We start from the raw sequence: 23,437 nt of genomic DNA, 5'->3' as shown, positions 1-23,437 counted from the left end.
AGTAATGCCTTTTCTGGTAGCGACGCTTCTTTTCTAGTTTTCTGAGTGCAGATTCTTCACCTTAGAATATTCCCCAGATTTCAGACTCCATCTGAAAAACCTTGAGCAGTACATCTGTGCACCAGTAAGTGGAGCCCAGCGGCTCTGCTTTGTCATCCATGTCGGAAGGGATGTGCACAGTGCACATATAGGCCCCACCCTCTGTACGCAGGCAATGGGGACTATCCACTCCAGGGAAGGTTCAACGTGGTGCATTTAGCTCATGTGGAACCTCCTTCGGAAAAATCCATTGAGTTGGCCATCCGTGAAATGCGTACATCCGGGGCCATGGGCCCAGATGAGTTGCCTATTTCTGTCTTAAAGCAGAGTAGTACAAAGTGGAGTAAAATCTTATTCCCTGTATTTGCTCGTTGCTTTTTGAATAGGGCTGTTCTCCCATCTTGGAAAGGGAGTATTTTGGTTCCCCTTTTCAAGAAGGGTGATCGACTTCTGCCTCAAAATTACCGCCAGATTGCCCTCCTGGATGCCGTCGGCAAGGTCTTTGCCAAATGCCTTTTGAAATTATTATCTGAATGGGTAGACCAGAACAATATTCTCCCCTTTGAGCAAACGGGTTTCCGTAAAGGACATGGAACTATGGATAATCTAACAGCTTTACAAGTGATTATGGACAAATACATCAGAGTGCGTGGTGGAAAGGTATATGCTGCCTTTATAGATTTTTCCGCGGCCTTTGATAAGGTTGACCGGCATCTGCTGTGGAGGAAACTATTATCTTTAGGTATCCCCCCCTTACTGTTAGATTTAATTCGGGATCTCCATACGGATACCTGGTGCAGAATATTGTTGGGAGGAGAAAGAGGTTTGTCAGATCCTATTCCCTCGGCCAATGGACTTAAACAGGGCTGTTTGCTGGCACCATTATTGTTCTCGCTTTATGTGCATGATCATGATTCAAGCTGTAACTTCGAGTGGCGGAATTGCTCCTGTATTGGGGGATAATGCTATTGTTTGTTTAATGTATGCCGATGACATTTTATTGTTAGATTTGACACCCAAAGGATTGAACAAGCGTCTACAGGCATTACATACTTTCGCAGAGACGCACTTTCTTCAGATAAACATCTCTAAAAGTAAAGTTATGTGCATATCGGGGAAGAGAAAACCTGCTCATGGGAGTTTCATGTGGACATTAGGTGGCCAAAAGCTGGAAATCGTAAATTCTTACCTATTTTTGGGAAAAATAATTTGCGGTAATATGAGTGATAAGGCCCATATTGAGAACAATAAGCGTAAAGCTCTGATACAGGGCAAGGGTCTAAACGCTCTTTATAAAGCCACAGGAAAACGTCATTTTCCCATCCTGTTAGAAGCTTTCCGAGCAAAAATCCCCGCCTCATTACTGTACGGAACTGAACTCATTGATGTGAGTAACTGGGGCTTTCTCCATATTATTGAAGGTAGACTCTTGCGACAATTATCCTCCGTTAATTCCACTTGTTCTGTGGCCTCTCTTAGGCTTGAGTTCGGCTTAAGAAGTAGCTGGGTCCAAGGACTAGCTGGGATAGTCAGATGGGTCTTCTACTTAGCTAAATGCGAACCCTCTACGCGAAGATATTTCATTCAAAAAGAATTATTGGGCCCTTTAAAAGAACTTTCTCCAATCGTAAAAAACTTTAGAAAGGCGGTCTCTTTGTTGCGACTGGAAGAATCTTCTTTGTTTTCACTCTCTTCATGTCAATTAAAGGCATTATTAAAAACAGCATCATGGAGGTTAAGTTTTATGCTGGATAGACACTCTACTGTATCAAGGAAAAGTAGTATGCCGGTGATTAATTCCTATGTTTTTAAAACCATGCAATGTTATGCATCTTGGAATCTTCCACACGGCATTAGGCGCTTTTGGTTCTTGTTAAGACAAGATATGTTACCCTTGAATAATCTTCCATCCAAATGGTATGGTTCTTCCAACATATATACCTTGTGTAACCATTCGATTCAAGACCTCTCTTATGTTCTGTTTATTTGCCCAGCTCTGTTACATTTGCGGCGTAAGTGGATAAGACCAATTTGTTTGAAACTAGGTATCTTATCTGTTCATGCATTTACTGAAGCGATTCTAAGCCCCCCTAATGAAATGTTTTGTTCTAGAATATTTAACTTTTTTAAATGTTTTTTGAACTTATATTAATTTCTGGTTTGTTACTTTTTTACCTTGTCACTACTGCATGATTTTATATACTTGTACTGTTTTGTAGCTGTACTTTTTATGTGGACCTCTCACGAGTTCCAAATCATAAAAATAAAAACTTGAACTATAGGCCCCACCCCGGCAGTAAGAATATTACCGTACACAATTAGGACAATGTAAGAAAAAGGTGCAGCTTTGTTACTTTGGCCTAACCAGGGCACATAACCGGGGTTAACTGAAAAAGATTGACACTCACTGACCCTCCTGGCTCATGTAATATCCACTAAGAAGACCGTCCTAAGAGTCAAGTTTCAGATGACAGCTTTATAGGGACTCAACTGGGGAGGCCATGAGAAACATCATGAACATTTTAAGATCCCATTGGGGCGTGATGAAAGGGGCACGAGGGAACAAATGTTGCAAGCCTTTAAAGAAACGTGTCACAACAAGTGACAGTGAAGGCTGATGTGGCAACCCCCAAAAAGATGAGATGGCAGAAACAAACCTTAACAGTGCCCAAAACAAGGCCAACAGCACAAACACCACCACCTCCAAAAGAATACAGAAAGTGAAATGAAATGAAATGAATGAAATGAAAGGGGTTTTGTAAAGCGCGACTGCTGCCCGAGGGCGTCCAAGCGCTAGGTAGAGGAATTAGAACTCTGAGGGACGGGGGGAGAGAGCCAGGGGGGGGTATTAATTTCTGAAGAGGTATGTTTTAAACTCTTTACGGAAGGACGAGAGGATGGGGTTGGACCTTAGGGAAAGGGGAAGGGAGTTCCATAGTTTAGCAGCATTGAGCGTGAAGGACCTGCCTCCTGCTCTGGACCTTTTGATTCTGGGGACTGCAGCAAGGAATGCGTTCGTAGAACGAAGTAGCTTGCCGGGGCAGTAGGGGGTGAGAAGTGTGTGGTTGATCTCAGGGCTAGCTCTATGGAAGGCTTGATGCGATATGGAACAACATGTCGCAAGGAACAGCTACCCGCAAATTTGAACCAATGGCAGACATACAGTTTTTGTTGAGGGACACCTGGCTGCAAAGATGACATCACAAATCTCAGAAGGAAGATCAAACGTATACAACTGTCGCCGCTGAATCTCCAATCATGAAGGTGCAGTGTGCAAAGGTGCAGGACCGTGGTCTGCTATTGTGACAGAAGTTCCTTCCAAAAGGGCAGCCTAATCGGAGGACAGATGCTCATGCTCAGGAGTTTGGGATACCAAACTCTCTTCGCCCAGTCTGGAGCCACTAAGAAGACTTGCGCCTGGTCAGTCCACATCTTCTTGAGAACCTGAGACAGCAGTGATGTCTGGAAAAAGGCTTCCAGGTTCCAGTCTAAGTGGAACACGTCTCCAAGAGAGAGATGCGCAGAAGCGTCAACATTGTGTTTAGTCAGTGGTGAATAAATCAAGACCTTGCTCCACCTTCAGAAGCAAATGCTATTCGTGATCTGTAAGACATCGACAGGTGAGTTAGTCTACCTTGGCATTCAGAGATCCTGCCAAGTGCGGCACTACCAGAAGATGTCCTGGCACTCCAGCGATGTGCAAAGCCACCTGACCCGTGTACACGAACCTCACTCTGTCCTGTTTGTTGCAATACCAAATGGCACTGATGTTGTCCGTGAACATCTGAACCAGCCTTCCATTAGTAGATGGGAGGAAGGCTTTTCAATGCCAAGTGGACAGCCCTGGAGATTCCACCAGAGACCAGAGTCCTTTGATTTCTACCTCTCCCAGGTGGCCGCCCCAACACAGAAGGGATACATCAGTCACGACTCTCCTTACTGATTTCCATGCTACATAGGCAACAGGAGGGATGTATCTGGTTGATCCTGGGGGGAGGGGAGGGAAGGAGTTCTTTGTTTATTTGAATAGGTTTTAGATACTGTTCTTTCGGATCCCATTATTTCTGGAGGTGTATAGTACACGGTATCTGATAGCTGCTGTTCCTACGTAATGAAACTGTATTGTATTGTTCTTGATCTATTTATTGGGAAGGTTTGTTTTTACAGGTGTAGAAATTATGATTGTAACATGAAAGGACAAGTAAAAATAAAAACATTAAAAAAAAAATCAGTCCCGACTCTCAGCTCTGGGTGGGGAAGTGAGAGAGGGCCGCCGCTGATCTAAAAGCAGTTCGTCAACCACCACTCCAGATCTTCTGCAGTCTCCTTCCGAAATCTAGAGCAGGGTGGAAAGATTCCCCTGGTACTGTACCCCCTGGGACGGCAAATCCCACTGCAGAGCCCGAGTACACCATTAAGTGTGCTTCATCAGAAGGATGCAAGAGGTCATCAGACCCAGCATCCATATCTCTGGATATACGCTTCTGGTGCAAAAAAGAAAGGAACTGCAGTCAGCGAGCAGGAGTGGTGCCTACATAGGCACCGGGCAAGCCACTTTCGACATCGATGCAGAGCTGAATGACGCCACCTACCAGCATGTAGAGGTACTACTTAAGCTTTTCCAGATCCAGTCTAATGCCTGGGGATATTTTAAAGTGAGGAAGAGAAATGGGAGGGAACAGCTGAAGGAGTCATGGAGTAAGGGGTGAAAGAAAGCAAGGGTTGAAGAAAAGGGACAGCACAGAGGAAAGAGATGTTGAAAGAGGTCAGGGAAGGGGAAAGCATAAGAGGAGGCTAGAGAGTATAACAGTGTAAAGTGGCACAGATAGTGAAGCACAGCAGGAAGCAGGGTGAATGGCAACAGTAGGAGGAAATGAGCTGTGTAGGGGAGACTAAGAACGGGAAAAGCAGAGGGGAAGGGGAGCAAATGGAACCACATATGGGGTAAAAAAGGGGAAGGTGCAAAAGGAGCCAGGGAGTGAGATAAGAAGGATGGGATCAGAGAAAGGGTAAACATAAGGAGTGACAGAACATGACAAGAAGACACCAATAAAAGAACAGTGTGAGAGGAGGCCTAGTGAGGCAACAGGAGGGAACGCAAGGGCAGAGCCAGTAAATTCAACAGCGTGGAAAGGCCACTGAAGGCATCAGTGTGGATGAGCTATGGAAGGCAGAGCCAGGAAGCATGACAGAAGGAGGCATGGATGGGACCAGAAAGAGGCAAGGAAGAGAACTAGAAATACACAGATTGCATGGCAAGTAGCACATCCATTCGCAAACCAGTTGGTGTGCTAACTACACATACTAATTTGCAAATGGGTATTCGTACATCAGGCCCCATGTCTCTGGCTTGTGTCCATTCAGGGGTGCCATGTCACAGACATATGGTTCTCAGAAAACGTATTGCTTCCAGGTCACCTGGTGTTTTGAATTACTTTTGTGCTGTTGCATCTATCATTCCATGTTTAGTACAGCAGTGTACCATATGCAAGATTGTGCTAATTTTAAAAGAATCTCTGTGAATATCTAGGCATCAGGGGGGCAGTTAGCTCGGCTATGCGCCTTTGAACTTTCACCAAGGCTTGCATAGGTGGCAAATGCGGTCAGATTCAGGCATTTGACATGGTCATTTATCCTGAACTTGGTGATGAAGCATTAATACAGCTATTCACCAGTAAGGGGCTCCACTTGAACTCAAGTCTTTTATTTTGGAGTTCAAGCTCTACCCCATGTACCTCCATCAATATCAAGGTTCTCTCCGGGCATAACGAGTCTCTTGAAAAGACAGGAGCTCCTACACAGGACCTGACGCAGACATTAGGTTGCAGCCTCAGAAAGCCGTGGGTAAGAACATAGCTCGTCCGAGAACCAGTCTCTTTACTGCCCCTTAATACTGATTTTGAAACTAGACAACTCTGTAGGGCCACAGACCCGCAAGCTCAGCTGAGGCTGGTCATGCCTGGTAAGAAATCCCATTTTCTCCAAAAAACGCATACACGAGAAATTACAAAGGCATAAAACCATTATTTCGGATCAAGTCACACCGAGTACATCTCTGACAGAAAAACAGGATCTCTACTAGCTGAGATAAAATGTGAAAAAACGAATCAAAATGCAAAGTCTTGTGTTTTGGGACGCTACTCGCAAAGCTAGAAAACAGAACTTAAGGACATCAGTGTGGAGCATGCCAGAATTGGCAAGTTAAATGACAGTGCACAAATTCCTGACATCAGGTTGAATATGCTTATGGAACCAATTGCCTGTCACTTTTCTCTTTTAAAAGGATATATTTTTAATTGTACTTCCAAGAGAATGCCCAAAAGAAGTAACATTATAGCCATAAACAAGTCAATAGGCAATCAAAATCATTAAACAGTCTTCATTAACAAAAAAAATAACTTTATTTACTCATCATTTGAGACCATAATCAGACTAAAAGGGACTTTTTGTATCAGCTTTAGATGAAGTGCCAGTGTTACTCCTATTTCAGAAAGCTCATCTTGAAAAAAGCTATCAATGCGTCAGAAATATTTCATGCCTAATATTTTTTTAAAAAGTGTCCTGATATCTATTTCTACTCCTTCAGAATTATGAGGCAATTTAAAATGATTTGCATAATATTAAATTTACCTCCTAAATAACATGTACAGTGACCACCATTCAAGCTTATTTTTCTCATTTAACCTTAACTTTTCCATGCAGAGTGGATTCAAATTCTTCATTTTAGAATTCTTTTGCTCAATGATTTGTTCAATGGTTCAGATATACTGTGCCAAGAATCTTCTATATCTATCCAAGAAAATGAATGAAGGTTGATAGGTATTTTCTATCATGGGCCTGCTAATGTCTGTAAATTGATCAATCAGTATATTTTAAAAAGGAGAAAATATAAAAGGTGTATGCATAAAAGGTTTTTGAGGCAAAATGGCCATGTGTGTTTTAACAACATTTTAATGTTCTAATTTTGAAATAAATTATGTTTACATCGATTAAGCAATATAAAAACCTATTTCTTTTTTAACATTTATAACAGATTTAAAAAAAAATTCTGGCACCCCTTTGGAGGACAGAGACTTTATTTATGTACATGAATGAAAGTGTCATCACATTCAAACTGGAATAATCCAGCAATCCAGACATGAACTATCTTGGTGCAAATTAGTCACCCTACGAATCTGAGATTCCTTTTAATTGTCACGTAAAGGCAGCAATTTTGTAATGTAGTCTTTAATCCAATTACATCAATGCAATACTTAAAAGTAACAACCTTTTCTTCAATAATGTCCTCATTAACTATGAAATCACCTGAAGAGGAGTGAGAATACACCAAGAAGCTGACTGCTTACTGTGTCCCAAATAGTAATGATTAATCTGAAAATGTAAATCCAGAGCTTATTGTGCAAAACAAATTAAGAGCTGGTGGCTCAGGATTTTCTCAAAAACGCACCACCAAATATCAACGCTGTCTAGCCTGGACTCCACCTCACACCTCTTTTTCCATTATTCTAATTTTCATATCTCTATCTCTCTAGCAGGTTCAATTGGATTCCCTTTTCCCTTTGAAATTGCTTCCCTATCTTTCCCTTTCACTCCCAGCCACCCTAGAACCAAACAGAGCTGTTCAATGAAATTTCACGACTGCCCTGTTCTAAAGGTGACACCCTGAATGTTGTAGCAATTTATAATCTTTGGAAAATGTGGGTTCTTCCACTTAAAAGTGGATATCATCATTAAAGAATTAGCAAATGACAACCACTGGTAAGTACTGTTACCATTTAGTGTGGGCACAGCTTACCAATATCCAATTTTTTGATTCCGAATTCCAACAATAGGTTCATGTCTCCTCATGACCCCTGCAAGCTAAATTGTTTTACAAGGCTAGATTATTTGGTCACACATGCACTGATAAACCTGACAAACTGGTCCAGGGGTCAAACTACTGCTAAGGCTCCATCTTATACGCCAGTGAATATAGGTACTTCATCGCTCTACAGTTCCCAGTAAGGCTAAGTGAGTGAACATTTTGTCTCACATCTTCACAACACACAAATTAATAATATCCTGCACCCTATACCAGCCAGTGGTAGGCCAGGAATGATCTGTGAAGTGATTATGATCTCAGTATTGGATAAGGTTAGGATGATAATATATAGAGGTGTGGGGGTTCCAAAGTTTGTTTGATATTTCAGATGTCTTTTGCATCTCTCCTCCTACTCCAAGGTGTTCTAAAAACGGTGACAAATGGTGTGGTTCATAAATGGATTGTCTCATTCTTGGAAATGTGTTCTCGGTGTATAGCAATTACACTCTTCCAATATCTCCTGGGCCAGTTGCAAGTTTCCGCCTTTCTGCATTTATTTATTCTTTCCCATAGATTACTTCTTGTCCTTCATTGATATGGAATCGGCTTCTTTTTTAGGTAGACAGCACTCAGCTGGTCCTTAGTTTATAGGTTCTGCCAGGTGTCAGACTTGAGATTCAGCCCCCCTCTAGACGGTTGAGGTCAGTCAAACTCTTTGAATTAAACTAATCAGCTTTGGGAATCCTCTATCAAAGAGACAGAATTAGGAAGAAATGGACCACTGTCTAGGAAAATAGATACTCCTAATGGTTTAAGGCAGGGGTGTATATTGGCACCTCTCCGTTTTTCAACTTACCATTGCTGTTGCACCATTAGCGCTAAACCAACTTCACTCTTATCCCGCAAACTAGGTATTGATGCTATTTTATCACTGTACTACGAGGAGAATACCGTTTTACTGGACCATGCTCCGGGAGGCCTTCAGAGGAAACTTGAAGCATTCTCAGAATATTGTAAGGCAAATGATCTACGAATCAATGTCTCCAAAACCAAAGTAATTGTGTTTTCTAGGAGAACTGTTCAGAAAATAAGGCACAAGTCGTGGCTTGGCAGTGCCAAGGTAGAGGTAGTATATTGGTATAGATACTTAGACCTCCTTTTTAGGTCTCGGGCAGTAGGCTGCGCTTGCGCAGTCTCGCTCCAAGATTTAATGTCTCCTAGAGTGGGGGCTTTAACCCGCCCCTCTTCTCTATTGGCTGGCTTCCTAAAACCCCCCTCCCCCTGAGCCAGTATGTTTTTTTATTGCCTCGGTTTCCCTGATTGTGCCCATTTTCTTGTTCTCGTGCCTCTGTTTCCCTGCTTGTGATCCGGTTTTTCGTGCCTCTGTTTCCCTGCTTGTGATCCGGTTTTCGTGCCTCTGTTTCCCTGCTTGTGATCCAGTGATTGTGCCCGTTTTCTTGTTTTCGTGCCTCGGTTTCCCTACTTGTGATCCGGTTTTTCGTGCCTCTGTTTCCCTGCTTGTGATCCGGTTTTCGTGCCTCTGTTTCCCTGCTTGTGATCCAGTGATTGTGCCCGTTTTCTTGTTTTCGTGCCTCGGTTTCCCTACTTGTGATCTGGTTTTTCTGTGCCTCTGTTTCCCTGCTTGTGATCCGGTTTTTCTTGCCTCGGTTCCCTGCTTATCATCCAGGTTTTTCTGTGCCTCTGTTCCCTGCTTGTCATCCCGGTTTTTCTGTGCCTCTGTTCCCTGCTTGTCATCCCGGTTTTTCTGTGCCTCTGTTCCCTGCTTGTCATCCTGGTTTTTCAATGCCTCTGTTCCCTGCTTGTCATCCCGGTTTTTCAGTGCCTCTGTTTCCCCGGATTTTCTGTGCCTCTGTTCCCTGCTTGTCATCCCGGTTTTTCTGTGCCTCTGTTACCCTGGTTTTTCAGTGCCTCTGTTCCTTGCTTGTCATCCCGGGTTTTCTGTGCCTCTGTTCCCCCGGTTTTTCTGTGCCTCTGTTCCTTGCTTGTCATCCCGGTTTTTCTGTGCCTCTGTTCCCTGCTTGTCATCCCGGGTTTTCTGTGCCTCTGTTCCTCCGGTTTTTCTGTGCCTCTGTTCCTTGCTTGTCATCCCGGTTTTTCTGTGTCTCTGTTCCCTGCTTGTCATCCCGGATTTTCTGTGCCTCTGTTCCCGGATTTTCTGTGCCTCTGTTCCCGGATTTTCTGTGCCTCTGTTCCCGGATTTTCTGTGCCTCTGTTCCCTGCTGGTCATCCCGTTTTTTTCGGTGCCTCTGTTCCCCCTGATTTTCTATGCCTCTATTTCCCCAGTTTTTCTGTGCCTCTGTTCCCTGCTTGTCATCCCGGTTTTTCTGTGCCTCTGTTCCCTGCTTGTCATCCTGGTTTTTCTGTGCCTGTGTGTGCGTGGCTCTGCCTGTGTGTGTGTGCGTGGCTCTGCCTGTGTGTGTGTGCGTGGCTCTGCCTGTGTGTGTGTGCGTGGCTCTGCCTGTGTGTGTGTGCGTGGCTCTACCCGTGTGTGTGTGCGTGGCTCTGCCCGTGTGTGTGTGTGTGCGTGGCTCTGCCCGTGTGTGTGTGTGCGTGGCTCTGCCCGTGTGTGTGTGTGTGCGTGGCTCTGCCCATGTGTGTGTGTGTGTGGCTCTGCCTGTGTGTGTGTGGCTCTGCCGGTGTGTGTGCGGCTCTGTGTGTGTGTGTGTGTGCGGCTCTGTGTGTGTGTGTGTGTGCGGCTCTGTGTGTGTGTGCGCGCGCGGCTCTGCGTGTGTGTGTGTGTGTGTGTGTGTGTGTGTGTGTGGCTCTGTGTGTGTGTGCGCGGCTCTGCGTGTGTGTGTGTGTGTGTGTGTGTGTGTGTGTGTGGCTCTGCCTGTGTGTGTGTGCGCGGCTCTGCCTGTGTGTGTGCGGCTCTGCCTGTGTGTGTGTGCACAGCTCTGCCTGTGTGTGTGTGCGCAGCTCTGCCTGTGTGTGTGTGCGCAGCTCTGTCTGTGTGTGTGTGCACGGCTCTGCCTGTGTGTGTGTGCACGGGTCTCTGTGTGTGTGTGCACGGCTCTGTCTGTGTGTGTGTGGGCGGCTCTGTCTGTGTGTGTGTGGGCGGCTCTGTCTGTGTGTGTGTGCGCGGCTCTATGTGTGTGGGTGGCTTTGTATGTGTGGCTCTGTGTGTGGGTGAAAATGCAATAGGTCTCGCATTTGCGAGCGATTAAGCTATTGGCATTGTAAATGACAATGCCATTTATTTTTATGTTTCAAAAACAAAAACATAAATAAAAATAATGTCATGAGCAATGCCAGTAGCTCTGACTTAAAAAATGCCGAGACCATTGCATTGTAAATGCTTGTTATAATACCGTTTTATATTTTAAAGCTCATATGGATCAACAGGAAGCTCTATCTAAGGCTACTGCAGGTGCATTACAAAGAATGGACTTTGCATTGGGGCATAAATCCATAAAAGTAGTTAAAAGAACTACAACGCAAAAATAGTAAATTTGCTTTTGTATGTTTGTGAGGTCACTCAGAGAAAAATACAGACCGGTTGCAAACTATAGAAATAAACATCTAGAAAAGATGGCTTGGCCTGCCCTGAGGTACAGTGAATAATGCACTGAGGTTGGAGTTGGGTCATACCAATAAAATACTTCAATACAAGCAAAAGATTCGTAATTATTAGGCCTGCCTTATTGAGTTGGCCGACTGCTCCCTGAGGCAATTAAATCATATTTACAGGCACATGAGACAGGCTCATAGACTGCTAACCTTCATAAAATCAAGGATTATTTGGATACATCATTATTATTAGACACTCAAGAGTATTTTAGTGCTGCTTCAGCAGTAGTAGAAAGTAGAAAGAAAGCAGTAGTAGAAAGTAGTAGTGGAACGCATAACTAGACAGAAATCTGGAAACTCTGATTTAAAGATGTGGAGAGGTGAAACACCCTGTTTTACTTATTGGACACACATTATGGAGTGATAAACAATTGTATTTGTGTGATGTAAAAAGCTCCAACCCTAGAAGGTGGTTACTTAGGGTTCAGCTTGGGCAACTGGAAGTTGGGTAACAGGGATAGTGCTAACACCATCGTATGTACTTTTTGTGAAAGCTCTTCATTGTGTCCATCTAATTGCATTTGGCACACACTTTGATAAAGAAAGGAAAGGGTTGTTACTCCCCGTTTTTAGAACTTTACAGGTGCGCCAGATTTACGATTTAATTAATGTAATTTTGTCATGCTGTAGGGAAATGTGTATCTTTTGTACCTGAACAGTTGGTTACTTTGAACTGAATGACTTTACTGCAGATTTTTACTTGTACTATGTTGTTCTTTTTTTACTATTTAACATGATGGTGTGCTTATATGTTGGTTATGCCACAGTTTGCTTTTCATTAATTCATATAGTATGAATTAGGATAGCTCTTTTTAACCCCAATTGTTAAAAGAGATATATAGGTTTTATGTGCTTCTGTCTTGATTGATTGACTCATTGACAATATTTTAAGATATATTTTATGTAATCCCTTGGTGAAGTTAAAGGTGAAGACTGCAGTGATGTGAAATGGGTAGTCTGATTATAAATAATCATCTTAATCAGAATGTCTGTGGGTTGTAAGGTATCAAGTGTTTTTATCAGATTCATTGTTTTGGTTTTAAACAATGACATGTATGGTTTTATAGATTGTATGGTTAGAGCGTAAATGTGTATTGCCTGTATTGCCTTATTGGCATAATATCAAACAAATGCATAACATCAAAGAAATAAAATAAATAAAAATACTCTATTAAACCGGATCCGCTTTGTGGTAGGCTACCTTTGCTCAACTTGCAAGTCCCAAACCCTTGAGGAAAGAACATCAAAAAACCCTCAATATTGTAAAATCTAGACTAAACATTAACTTCATCTTCGTTTTAACAAAAAGTGTTTACTGCCTCACACTGCTCCACTACATTTACCTTTTCTTCTTTTCTGTGTAATCTTAGTGGATGCAGTTGTTTATTCTTGCAGTGTCCACTGCAACACGGCTCATCTCAGTTCCCCTCAAATATACATAACTTACTACTGCACAAACAAAATGTTGTTACAGATTACAAAATATAAACATCAAACTAAACTTGCATTCACTGCACTAACTCCTGGTCCACATGTTTGTCCAGTTTAAATCCCATTTTACACATAGAACTTTACATAATCACAGGGTTCGCATCATGTGGGAAAATATCTTTAGGACATATCGAACTAAGTGGACAAAGACTGTACTCCTTAGCATTCACGCCATGATGCATCAATGCTCATCATGGCTTGATGGCATATCTTCAGGAGTACTCCATCTTTGCACAAACACTTGGAAGGTAGAAACTCAAGTTTTGTAGAAACCAAAAACATGTCTCTTCACACAGAAACATTCTAACTGAAAGCTGTGCTCTAAAAAAGATATTTAACACCACATGATTTTGGAATGAAAAGTAACAGAAGGAAAATTAGAATACCAGTGATCTCAGGTAATGAAGAATCATGGTTCAATCCTGGAACCACAGATGAAAGATAAACAGAAGGGGTTGCTATGATAAAGTATGAGCTCCATACATTAGAAGACAGCAGTAATACAAACTGAACTAAGGCAGATACTGCAAGCTAAATGTCACCTTCATTTTCTTTTTTGTATATGTTATTAAGATTTTTGTGAGGCCTGACAATCTGGATTTGGTCAGGCATGATCAAGTTTAGGTCTATTAAGTTATCAAAGAAGGAAAACTGATCCATCAGAACTAGCCTGGATTAGGTAGATGTATGCTTTGTTTAGTAATCGTGTAGGTTTGCCATCGTCCAGAGTTACTTTCACAGACCAATAAGCAAATCCTTTGGGTGAAAGAAGTTCTTATATTGGTGTAGTAGGGTTGATATTAAGGGATAAGCCATTTACTGCACAACTATATATTTTAAGGCAACAAGGGAACCCAAAAAGGTCGACCAGGGACCTTGGGAATCAATACTTTTAAACAACAGCGGTCCCTTGAACGAGGAATATGTAATCAATAAATATAGACTCAGTCGTTACTATATTCATAGGACATGTCCAGCCGGACAGAGGTCTAATATTTACTTAATCAAGAATAAACAAGGGATTTCAGCAAAACAGTAAATAAAATGGGGCACAAGCCTGTGTCCTACTTAACAATACACAAACGAGGAAAGGAACCAACAGGAGGCTCAGGCACAGCTTAATGGTTGATTACACACAGGGAGTACACAGTGTCAAAACAAAAGAACAAATAGCAGATTACACCTTTATAGTTTCAATGAACACACGTTTTCATGTATAAGGTGCGTTATAGTGTCAACGGTGTTTTGATCCAGCTGGGGGGTAAGTGGAACATCATCAGGACATTAATTACATGCCTATTAATGTAAGTGCCTTTTATGCCAGGGAAACTGCCATTTTTAAGCAAGAACCGGTTGCTGGTATAGCAAGGCGGCAAGTTTTGGACGTTAAAGGGGCATGTAATATCTATGCCATCCTTGTCCAAGGCACAAAGGTTCCTGCTGATCCGGTAAAGGGTCCGAGTTCTGGATACCAAACGGAGAGGCGCGTTGGCGTATTCGGGTGGCAGGATAGCCTGTGATTGTGAAGGGATGCAGCCGCTCGATCGCGGGTTTCTGCAGAGTGTCACTCTGAAACTATTGCTGCATGTACAACTATAAATATAGCAACAACTGAGTCTATATTTATTGATTACATATTCCTCGTTCTAGGGACCGCTGTTTAAAAGTATTTACTGCACAACAGCAAGCTGTTTGCTTACTTGTAAGCCATCAAAATGTAAAAATAAAGTCAAGCACAATACTGGGTTTTTGTACAGGCAGCAATAGTTTCAACACCATGTCAAGCTACTGCTTGAGCACTGAATGAAAAGTTTAGTAAACAAAAGGTATAGTGTGATAATCATCATTAAGAATCTTTAGTGATATAACATACTTCAAAGTTTCAAATTCTTACCGAACACATTTATGGCTAGGAAGCATCTCCACAGCGAAGAGAAATGTTGACTTAATTTTTTAAGAAACAGTTGCAGTGACAAAGGAGCCCTAATGCAGGTTTCCATCTCCTTTCATAGGCACAGCAATTGTTTAGGGTGAGTCATACAGGTGGAACAAGAGTCCTTAATTAATTTCACAATCTCAGTGTCATTAACTATGTTGAACCAAGCTCCCTTTACCGTTTAAGTAAGTGAAATTACCTTGTTCTTCATGAACTTGGAATGGCTTCGGTAAACCTCCATTTGCTTCATCTCCTCCTCCCTCTCTTCTGTGCTTAATGCCCCATTAGACTTTAGCATTTGGATCTCCTCCTCCATATCGCGGAGGCCACGCTCCATAGACGTAATCTTTGAGTCCTGCAAATGAGCAAAACTTAGATTAAGGTTTATTTCAGCTTTATACAACTGTGGGGGCATATTCACAGCAGGTTTCTTGGTAAGCACTAATACCACAACCCAAAAATGATTCTACTAAAACTAACTTAGGTCATCCAGTCACTGGCAGACATCATTTTCCCCCACAACTCTAGTACAATCATGACAAGAATCAGGGATTTAAAGTTGATGATTTGTTTTCCCCACTGATCAACTCCTGCATCACTAAACCACATTACAAAGTACTGTTGCCACATTTCTCAATGCAGTTCTGCTAGATGCTGACTTTTTTTTATTTTGCATCTAGCTTAGCAATAATGAACATTCTAATGAGTTTTTTCATGAAAATTGCTTTCCACCCTAGTTATGCGCTCCAAGCTTTGAACTACGACGCATAACCAGAGAGGAGGGCAATTATCTCAATGATAATGCCCTCTAACATGTTCATTCTTGATAATAGAACATGCCCACTGGAATTAACAAGCAGTAAAACATTCTTCTAACTGTTAAGATTAACAAAAACTGACAAACTGTAGGTTTGCTAAATGTTTGTGCTAAGTAATTTTAAGTGTAGTAGAGGAGTGGAGTGGCCTAGAATGAAGTGACGTAAAGTACAGTACTGCAGATTTCATTGTTTTTGGGTAAAGTAGTGCACTGGGGTAGAGTGCAGTGATGCAGAGTAGATTAGAGTGCAGTGGCATAGAGTAGAGCAGTGCAGAGTGAACTGCAGGCCCGTAGCGTAGAGTGGCACAGAGTAGAGTGGCAAAGAGTGGAGCGGTGCAGGGTAGAGTGCAGTGGAGTAGAGTGCAGTCATGTAAAGAAGAGTGTCAAGAGTGCAGGGTTGTAGAGTAAAAGGTCACAGAGTGCAGGGTCGCAGAGCAATGCAGAGAGCAGCAAGTGTACAACAGGGTAGAGTAAAGTGCAGTGTCAGAGTGCAATAGTGTAGAGTGACGTAGCATGCAGTGGCATAAAGTGCAATAGTGCCAAGTGGTTGGCGTAGGTGCAGTGGCATATACTGCATAGGTTTTGAGTAAAGTGGTGTAGAGTGGAGTTGTTTGGAGTACAGTGGCATAGAATAGACTGCAGAGGCGTAGACTGGCACAGCATAGAGTTCTGTGGAGTAGAGTAGTGTGGCGTAGAGTGCAGTGGCGTAGAGCAGATGGTTTCAGAGTAGAGATCAGTGTTGCAGAGTGGATTGGCATAGAGGGGAGTGATGCAAAGTGGAATGGCCTAGTCTAGTGTGGTATAGAGTGCAGTGATGGATAGTAGAGTGGGGTAAAGTGCACTGGCCTAGAGTAGAGTAGTGCACAGTACAGTAGAGAGGCTTAGAGTGCAGTGGCGTTCAATGCAATGTCAGAGTTGAGTAGTGCACAGTAGACTAGAGTGCCGTAGAGTATAGCGGCGTACAGTGCTATGGCACGGTTATGAACTCCAATGTACCCCAATATAGATCCAGGTAGTTACACAATCTTTACCTACATCTGTCCTACCATTGTATTTTAGCAGTATATTGACTTTCTAGAGGACTCGTAGGGTTTTGACTTTTTATAAAACATATACTGTGTTTTTTGTAGATGTTTTATACTCACATTTTAGACATTTTTTAAAGGCTTTTTTAAAAATACGCATATTTGAGCATTGATTATGCCATCCAGTCGGAAGAGGAGTGAGTGTTATGAACCACAATGTATATAGGCTTAGGTAGTTACACAACCTTTTACCTACATCTTTACTACCATTGTTCTACATAACAGGTCTGGCACTGAACTTCTACCTAGTTAGGTGCTACGTGACTGTCATGTGGATTTCTCCAAAAACGAGCTTCGTGTATTATGAATGAGGATTCTCAGTATCACAGCAGGATTACCATCTTCTGCATAATAACACTGTATAAGGGTCACTTTATCCTCATTCTTGCCAAACATGCCCATAGAACACATCTAGGCAGAACCCTTGAGGGTACCTTTTGGGTATATAAACACTACATCTTCGCTGGGCAAACCAGAGGAGAAAAAGACTTCCATGCTGACACGAGACGCTGAGGTTCCTGCCAGCAGACACTCCAGCACACTGTGATCGGACATCCCTCGTGGGATGTCCTTCTTGAGACCAAGACGGGGTCCTTCGATATCCCACATCAGATAATGGGTTGGCTTTTTCCTAAGGGGATTCTTGGCTTTACACCTGCATACACACTAGGTACACTTGGGTACATCCAGTTAGGGTTCAAATCGTAGGAGTAAGCATCATTACTGTCATGTATCCATATGCCTGCATATATTCATTGTTTTAGTACAATGGCAGAATTCTATCTTTTTTTTTTACTTTGCTGGTGCTTTTACCGTAGATATCTGTTTCTGTCTAATGGTTGTTGCAGCACACATTTTATACTAGAATGACGTTGGTTCAATAAATCCTTATTGAAAACGTCCCCATTGTTTATTCTGTGTATCTCTCTCTGAGGCAAAGTGAGCACAAGTGACGGAGCGAAAAGTACTGTGTCCACGATCCCTGAGGGGTCAGGGTTGTCATGTTCAATAGTTGCCAGAAACGATTTGCTCCTTGGTAAGAGGGGCTCATAGTGGCACTGTAAACTAATTGGTCTAACAGACTAGCATATCCTTTGGGAGTGTCAACTTTCTTGAATTGGTATGCCCCCACTTTTTGCTGAACAGCTGATGTGCTTTGACTGAGTGTGCCCTGGGCTACTGTCAACCAGGTACCCAGACCCTGTGTTCCTTCCCTAAAGCGGTGTTGAAACAAAACACAATTGACATCTCTGGCCACCTATCAGCCCCTAGTAAATGGTACCCTAGGTACTCAGGGCATGGTGACCAGAGAAGGCCCCTAAGGGCTGCAGCACTTATTGTGCCACCCTTCGGGCCCGGTACCCCGACACCCACACACTGCCTTTGAAGGCTGAGTGTCTAAGTACAGAACTAAACAGAGTCGACATGGCACACATCCCTGTGGGCCATGCCCACAAATCCCACTGCCCAGGCATACATCAGTCACCCGTCTAGCTGGGTGCCCTATGCCACTAGTGTGGGCACAGGTGCATGAGCCTTGTGCCCCTACAGTACCCAGGGCCATTCCTGGGCACTGTAAGTGCAGTGCTGCCATTTAGGAGTATATGGTGCTGGGAGGTCGTCATTACGAACTCCACAGCACCATGATAGCTTCACTGAAGACTGAGAAGTTAGGTATCAAACTGCTCAGCACATTAAACCCGCACTGATGCCAGTGTGAGGTTTTATGTAAAATGCACCAGAGGCATTTTAGAGATGCCCCCTGAAACCTAACCTACAATTCACGTCTGAACTGAGTGGCTGCCCAGGATGCCACACAGCAGACATGTTGCTGGACCCCTGGGTGGAGAGCTCCTCGCTCTCCTGGGCCTGCAACAATGCACATCCTGGGCAAGGTGGTAGGTCTCCTCCCCCAGGATGGGCAGGGGGAAGCTTCAAAGGTATGCGCCTCTGTGAGCTTCTCCAGACCATTTGATGTACCCAACAACTGTCCCCCATCAGTTGACCCCCACTCTGGCGAGAAGACTGGCGGGAAACCCTATGTCAGAAAAGGGGGTGTGCCAGCCTGTGCCAACCCCACCCATCAGGTGGGGGAGGCAAGGTGAAGCACTACCCCGGGTTCCGGCCATCTTGAAGATGGGGAGCCCTGCCCATGAACAGCTAGGTTCCTGCCCCCCATCCCACCGGAGAGGAGCAGGCTAGGGGTGCACCCACCCCAGGACAGGGACATATTGGTCCCTGCCCTTGCCCTACCTGTAACGCCCCTAAATTCAGTATTTAGGGGCTCCCTGAACCCTCCTTCCTCAGATCCCGATAAGAAAAGAAGATCAAGAAGACGACGACCCGCTGTGCAGCTGCTCACAACAGGACGGCACCCCCTGACTTGGCACCAGCCCTACCGGCCTGTTGATCCTGGAACCTGCTCCTGCTTAATCCCGGCGACTCCTGCGGACAGCAACCTTGGGACCCCCGGAGGACCTGCCTGCCTTGACCCTCTTAAAGACTGGTACTCCCATAAGCAGAGGCGCTGCTTCAAAAACCAACCCCTGGTGCCAGCCAGGAAGCTGAAGACCTGCCCATTCTGCACCCGCCAAGCCAGGCCCGTGCCCGAGTGATCCAAGAGGACGTCCCCCCGGGCGACTGGGACCCCAAGTCCATTGCCCAAAGACCACCCTCGACGAACCAGACGACGCCTGCAGCCTCAGAACCAGGGACCCCTCCAACCGCGACCAAACCAAGGGTAAGATTTCCCGACACCCAAAGACACCCCTGAACCCGGCGCCCTGCAGCTCTATGTGCCTCCCTTTGGGGTACCTACCTCTTCTCCAGGATCTCAACTTACCTCTCGAAGATGTGGTCGCACCTGAAGAATCTCCGTCCCCGAGTCTGCAGCCTTTGTTCACTTTTTACCTTTCCCACTGAATAACATTGAGCGCCCAACGGCTCAAAAGCACCCTGCAGCCAGCCGCCAGAGTGCCTCTGGCAGTGTAACCTTTGCCCTATCCTGCTTCCCCATTTGCCCTGAGCCAGTGCCCCGGAGCCCAGCTCCCACAGCCACGTGGCCTGCTAGCCAGCAGCCACCAACCGAAGGCCCCCTACCCCTCATTTGCTAACATTGGGCCTAACTATCTCTGCACCCGGCTGCCCCTGTGCCGCTGAGGGTGAACCAACTGTGCCTACCTGACCCTGGGGGACCCCCGAGTCTATGCCCAGAACCTTAACTTCACCAGCACAGTACTCACCTGGAAACCGGTAGCTCACTTACCTGCCATTGGATAACATTGACTGTTTTGACTCGAAAAATCTTCTGCGTCTACTTTTAAAAACTTAAAATATTCCTATAAAATCAGCCGAGTAATGAATTCCGAAGTACTCACCTGTGATCAGGAGAGAAGCCTGTACTGTACCCTGAAGCCCAGTATTGAACCACAAAAGTAATCCGAACCGGGTTTACCCTTAACCTGTATTTTCTCCAAAGGAATCCATTGTCTGCTTTTCTATGAAATTTCTTTTAGGTGTCTACTTTTGAAATGAAAACTAGGTACTTACCTGTAACTTCAGTTATCCAGTATTGGTATCTTTCATAGATTCACGTGCTTAGAATCATCCCCGCAGACGAGGTAGGTGTGAGTCTCGCGGTACAATAAAATATATACATTATAGTAATAATAACATGACACCATAGGCTATAGTAGATAGCAAAGTCACTACACTAGCCTATCTTATTCCTTTTGCAAAAAGAACCAAACTTGGAAGCCAGCCAATCAGGCGTCATCCCCTCCTAGAGCCTTCCCCACAGAGAGGCAAACCCTCAGATTTTTGTAGCACAAGTGACAATAAGTCTGCCATATTGATAAGGTAAGCCTCTCCGGGGAGGAGGGTAGGTCGCATATGAATCTATGAAAGATACCAATATTGGATACCTGAAGTTACAGGTAAGGAACTCATTTTCTTATCCAGTATTGGGGTATCTTTCATAGATTCACATTCCTAGAATCAGAGTAGCTAGCAGTAAATAATACTGATAGACATAGTGGATGATGGGTATCATAAGAAACTCAATAGATACCATGTCAAACCATTGCTATATATATATATATATATATATATATATATATATATATATATATATATATATATATATATATGTTCCAAATAACTCCTCACCAATTCTCCTTTCACGAGAAAGAAATAGCGCGGACCACTGTGACTAGTCAGCTGCAATTTTATTTAGTCTCCATACGGAGTGCAGCGGCAGCCATGACGTGTTTCGTCCCTCAAGGAGGACTTGATCACATGACGCGCTCATGGTTAGACAGTTGGTTTAAATATTTTTGTATTTTTTTCATACATATACCATGTGACTTAAAACCTTAAAGTGACAGTGCAAAACAATGTTTCAACAAAATTTAAAATGCAAGTACAATATGTTATGTTATGTTATATGATTTGTAAAGCGCACAGCTGCCCCAGCAAAGGGGCGTCCCGGCGCTAATCCTGAACCAAAGTCCTGTGCAAAATCTGCCATATATTGAACATCTTTGTTGCGGCTCACAAACTTTGATGCTTAAATGCATAGAGATTCAGACCTAGTTGACCATGGAGTATTTATAAATATATAGACACATAAATATATAAAAATTCCCACATCTACATACAAAAGTTAAAAATAGCGACTTGATATACAGAATATCCTATAAATATCTATGAAACTGTACTTACTGTTTTCTTCAACGGATTATCCCAGTAAATAGTTGTAAATATCTACATGTTTTACAAATTCATTCAAGAATTTTATCCATTGTAGGTGGTTACTATTTTAAATAGCCCCACTAAGAACTTGTATATTTACGGTCTGATTTTACTAATTGTCATCTCATGGTCCGCTCAAAATTGATCTTGCTATTATAACGGTTTAAATACCTCCAATATATTTGAATATTGCAGTTAAATGTTCAGGAATTCATAATATTCCCATGTGATGTAAATAATAAGTTGCCGTATCAACTGTGAAAAACTCAATAAAAAAGTGATAAAGGAAACAGCTGGTCTGATGTTAATTATGTTCAAATACTGTTGATGAATTCTAGAGAAAGAAAAGGAGAACAAGAGTAACCAAATACATATAATATAATATGTCTACAAATTATTCTAAAGTAGTTTACTTTGCTTGTAGATACCTATTGCAAGGAATGTAGGATAAATGTTGTTTTGAATTACAGATCAGGGGATCTGAAATAGGGATATGAGCGGAAGATGAGAGCATGTGCAAACTGTGCATTGGTATAAAGACTTCCTTATCTTGTTCAAATCTATCTGATAAATATATAAATAAGAATATATATATATAGGTTAATATACAATCGAATAAATATCTAAAACCCAACACCTATACACAAACTGCAATCACTTCATCCCAACCCTAATATTTACAATCAGTCTCATAATAGATTAATGGTCACCCACTATATCGTAATCATGTTTCAATGCTTGACCAAAGTTCCTCAGTGGCATTCAAGCCTCCCGGATATTTGGTATTCAAATTTAGAATGTACAGTAGCATCTCCAGTTTGCGAAGGGCCTTTGTTCGGTCCCCTCTTTGAGATCTGGAACGCGTCCAAAAGGTAGTACCGTAGCTGCTTCGGATCCCCATTGTGTTTTTCATTAAAATGGCGTGCTACTGGATAAGAGGGATCATTATTTTTAATGGCTCTGATGTGCTGTAGTACTCTTTTGTGTCCTTGTAATACTGTACTACCAACATATTTTAATTTACAAGGACATTCCAATATATAGATTACATGGTCTGATTTACAATTTAACGCCTTGTCAATTACCCACTCTTTTTCACTGAAGAGGGTTTTGTATTTGGTCATTGACACCCCATGCTGGCAGGCCTTACATGTCTTACATTTAAAGAAGCCCTTTCACTGGGACAACCATGTACTCTTTGTCAGTGGCCCACATGGAGTGTCCTTCATTGACTTACCACGGTGGTATGTTCTTGCCGGTTGTTTAGAGACTGTTTTACCGATGATGGGGTCGTGTTTAATGAGGTGCCAGTTTTTCTTAATAATCTTCCTAACAGGACCTTCACGTTGATTGAATCTAAGAATAAATCTAAAATTGTCTTTAGACTGGGTTCTGGTTAACTCACTATGTTTGGTTTGTACTGATGCAACTCTAGTTGTTAAATTACTTTTCATGAGGGCCTCATCTAGACACTTTTTGCTGTAGCCTCTTTCTTAAATTCGTTTTATACTCTGTTCTTGAGCTGCCATTAAGTCCCATTCATTGCTGCATATGTGCTTTAAACATAAAAGTTCCCATAGGGGATACTATGAATTAGGTGCCCCGGATGGGCACTGCTAGCATGTAGAACATAATTGCCCGCCGTGGGCTTTCGATGCAGGCGAGTCAAGTTTGCCCTGTTCAATGAAAATTTCCATGTCCAAAAAATTAACCCGTTGGTCGTTAATGTCGGCACTACAGTTTAGGTTTAGGTCATTTACATTAATTTCTTCAATGAATTTTTCTGGCCTCGCTTTTGGTGCCATGCCAGACTAGAAAAAGATAGTCAATAAACCTCCACCAGGTCCTGACATGTTTGGTCACAGTCTCTTTGTGTTTGTCCATGAGAACCAGCTCCTCCCACCAGCCCAATGCAAACAAGCATAGCT

The 23,437-nt window shown here is 43.1% G+C and overlaps 1 protein-coding gene across 12 annotated transcripts in view; it reads right to left on the bottom strand.

Annotated features, from left to right (window-relative positions):
• The window catches only part of ERC1 (ELKS/RAB6-interacting/CAST family member 1), a 2,439,553-nt gene that overhangs the window by 1,821,663 nt on the left and 594,453 nt on the right, over positions 1 to 23,437 (bottom strand). For all 12 annotated transcript variants that reach the window (XM_086952855.1, XM_086952857.1, XM_086952853.1 and 9 more), the window contains exon 5: positions 15,055 to 15,210. In XM_086952855.1, coding sequence (XP_086808981.1) covers positions 15,055 to 15,210 — 156 coding nt within the window. The remainder of the gene's footprint in view (positions 1 to 15,054; positions 15,211 to 23,437) is intronic.

This window comes from Lissotriton vulgaris, chromosome 1_2, assembly GCF_964263255.1.
Source record: "Lissotriton vulgaris chromosome 1_2, aLisVul1.2, whole genome shotgun sequence".
In the NCBI taxonomy this organism is placed as follows: domain Eukaryota; kingdom Metazoa; phylum Chordata; class Amphibia; order Caudata; family Salamandridae; genus Lissotriton; species Lissotriton vulgaris.
The sequence above is the reverse complement of the archived record's forward strand: the minus strand, read 5'-3'. Positions and strand labels throughout refer to the sequence as shown.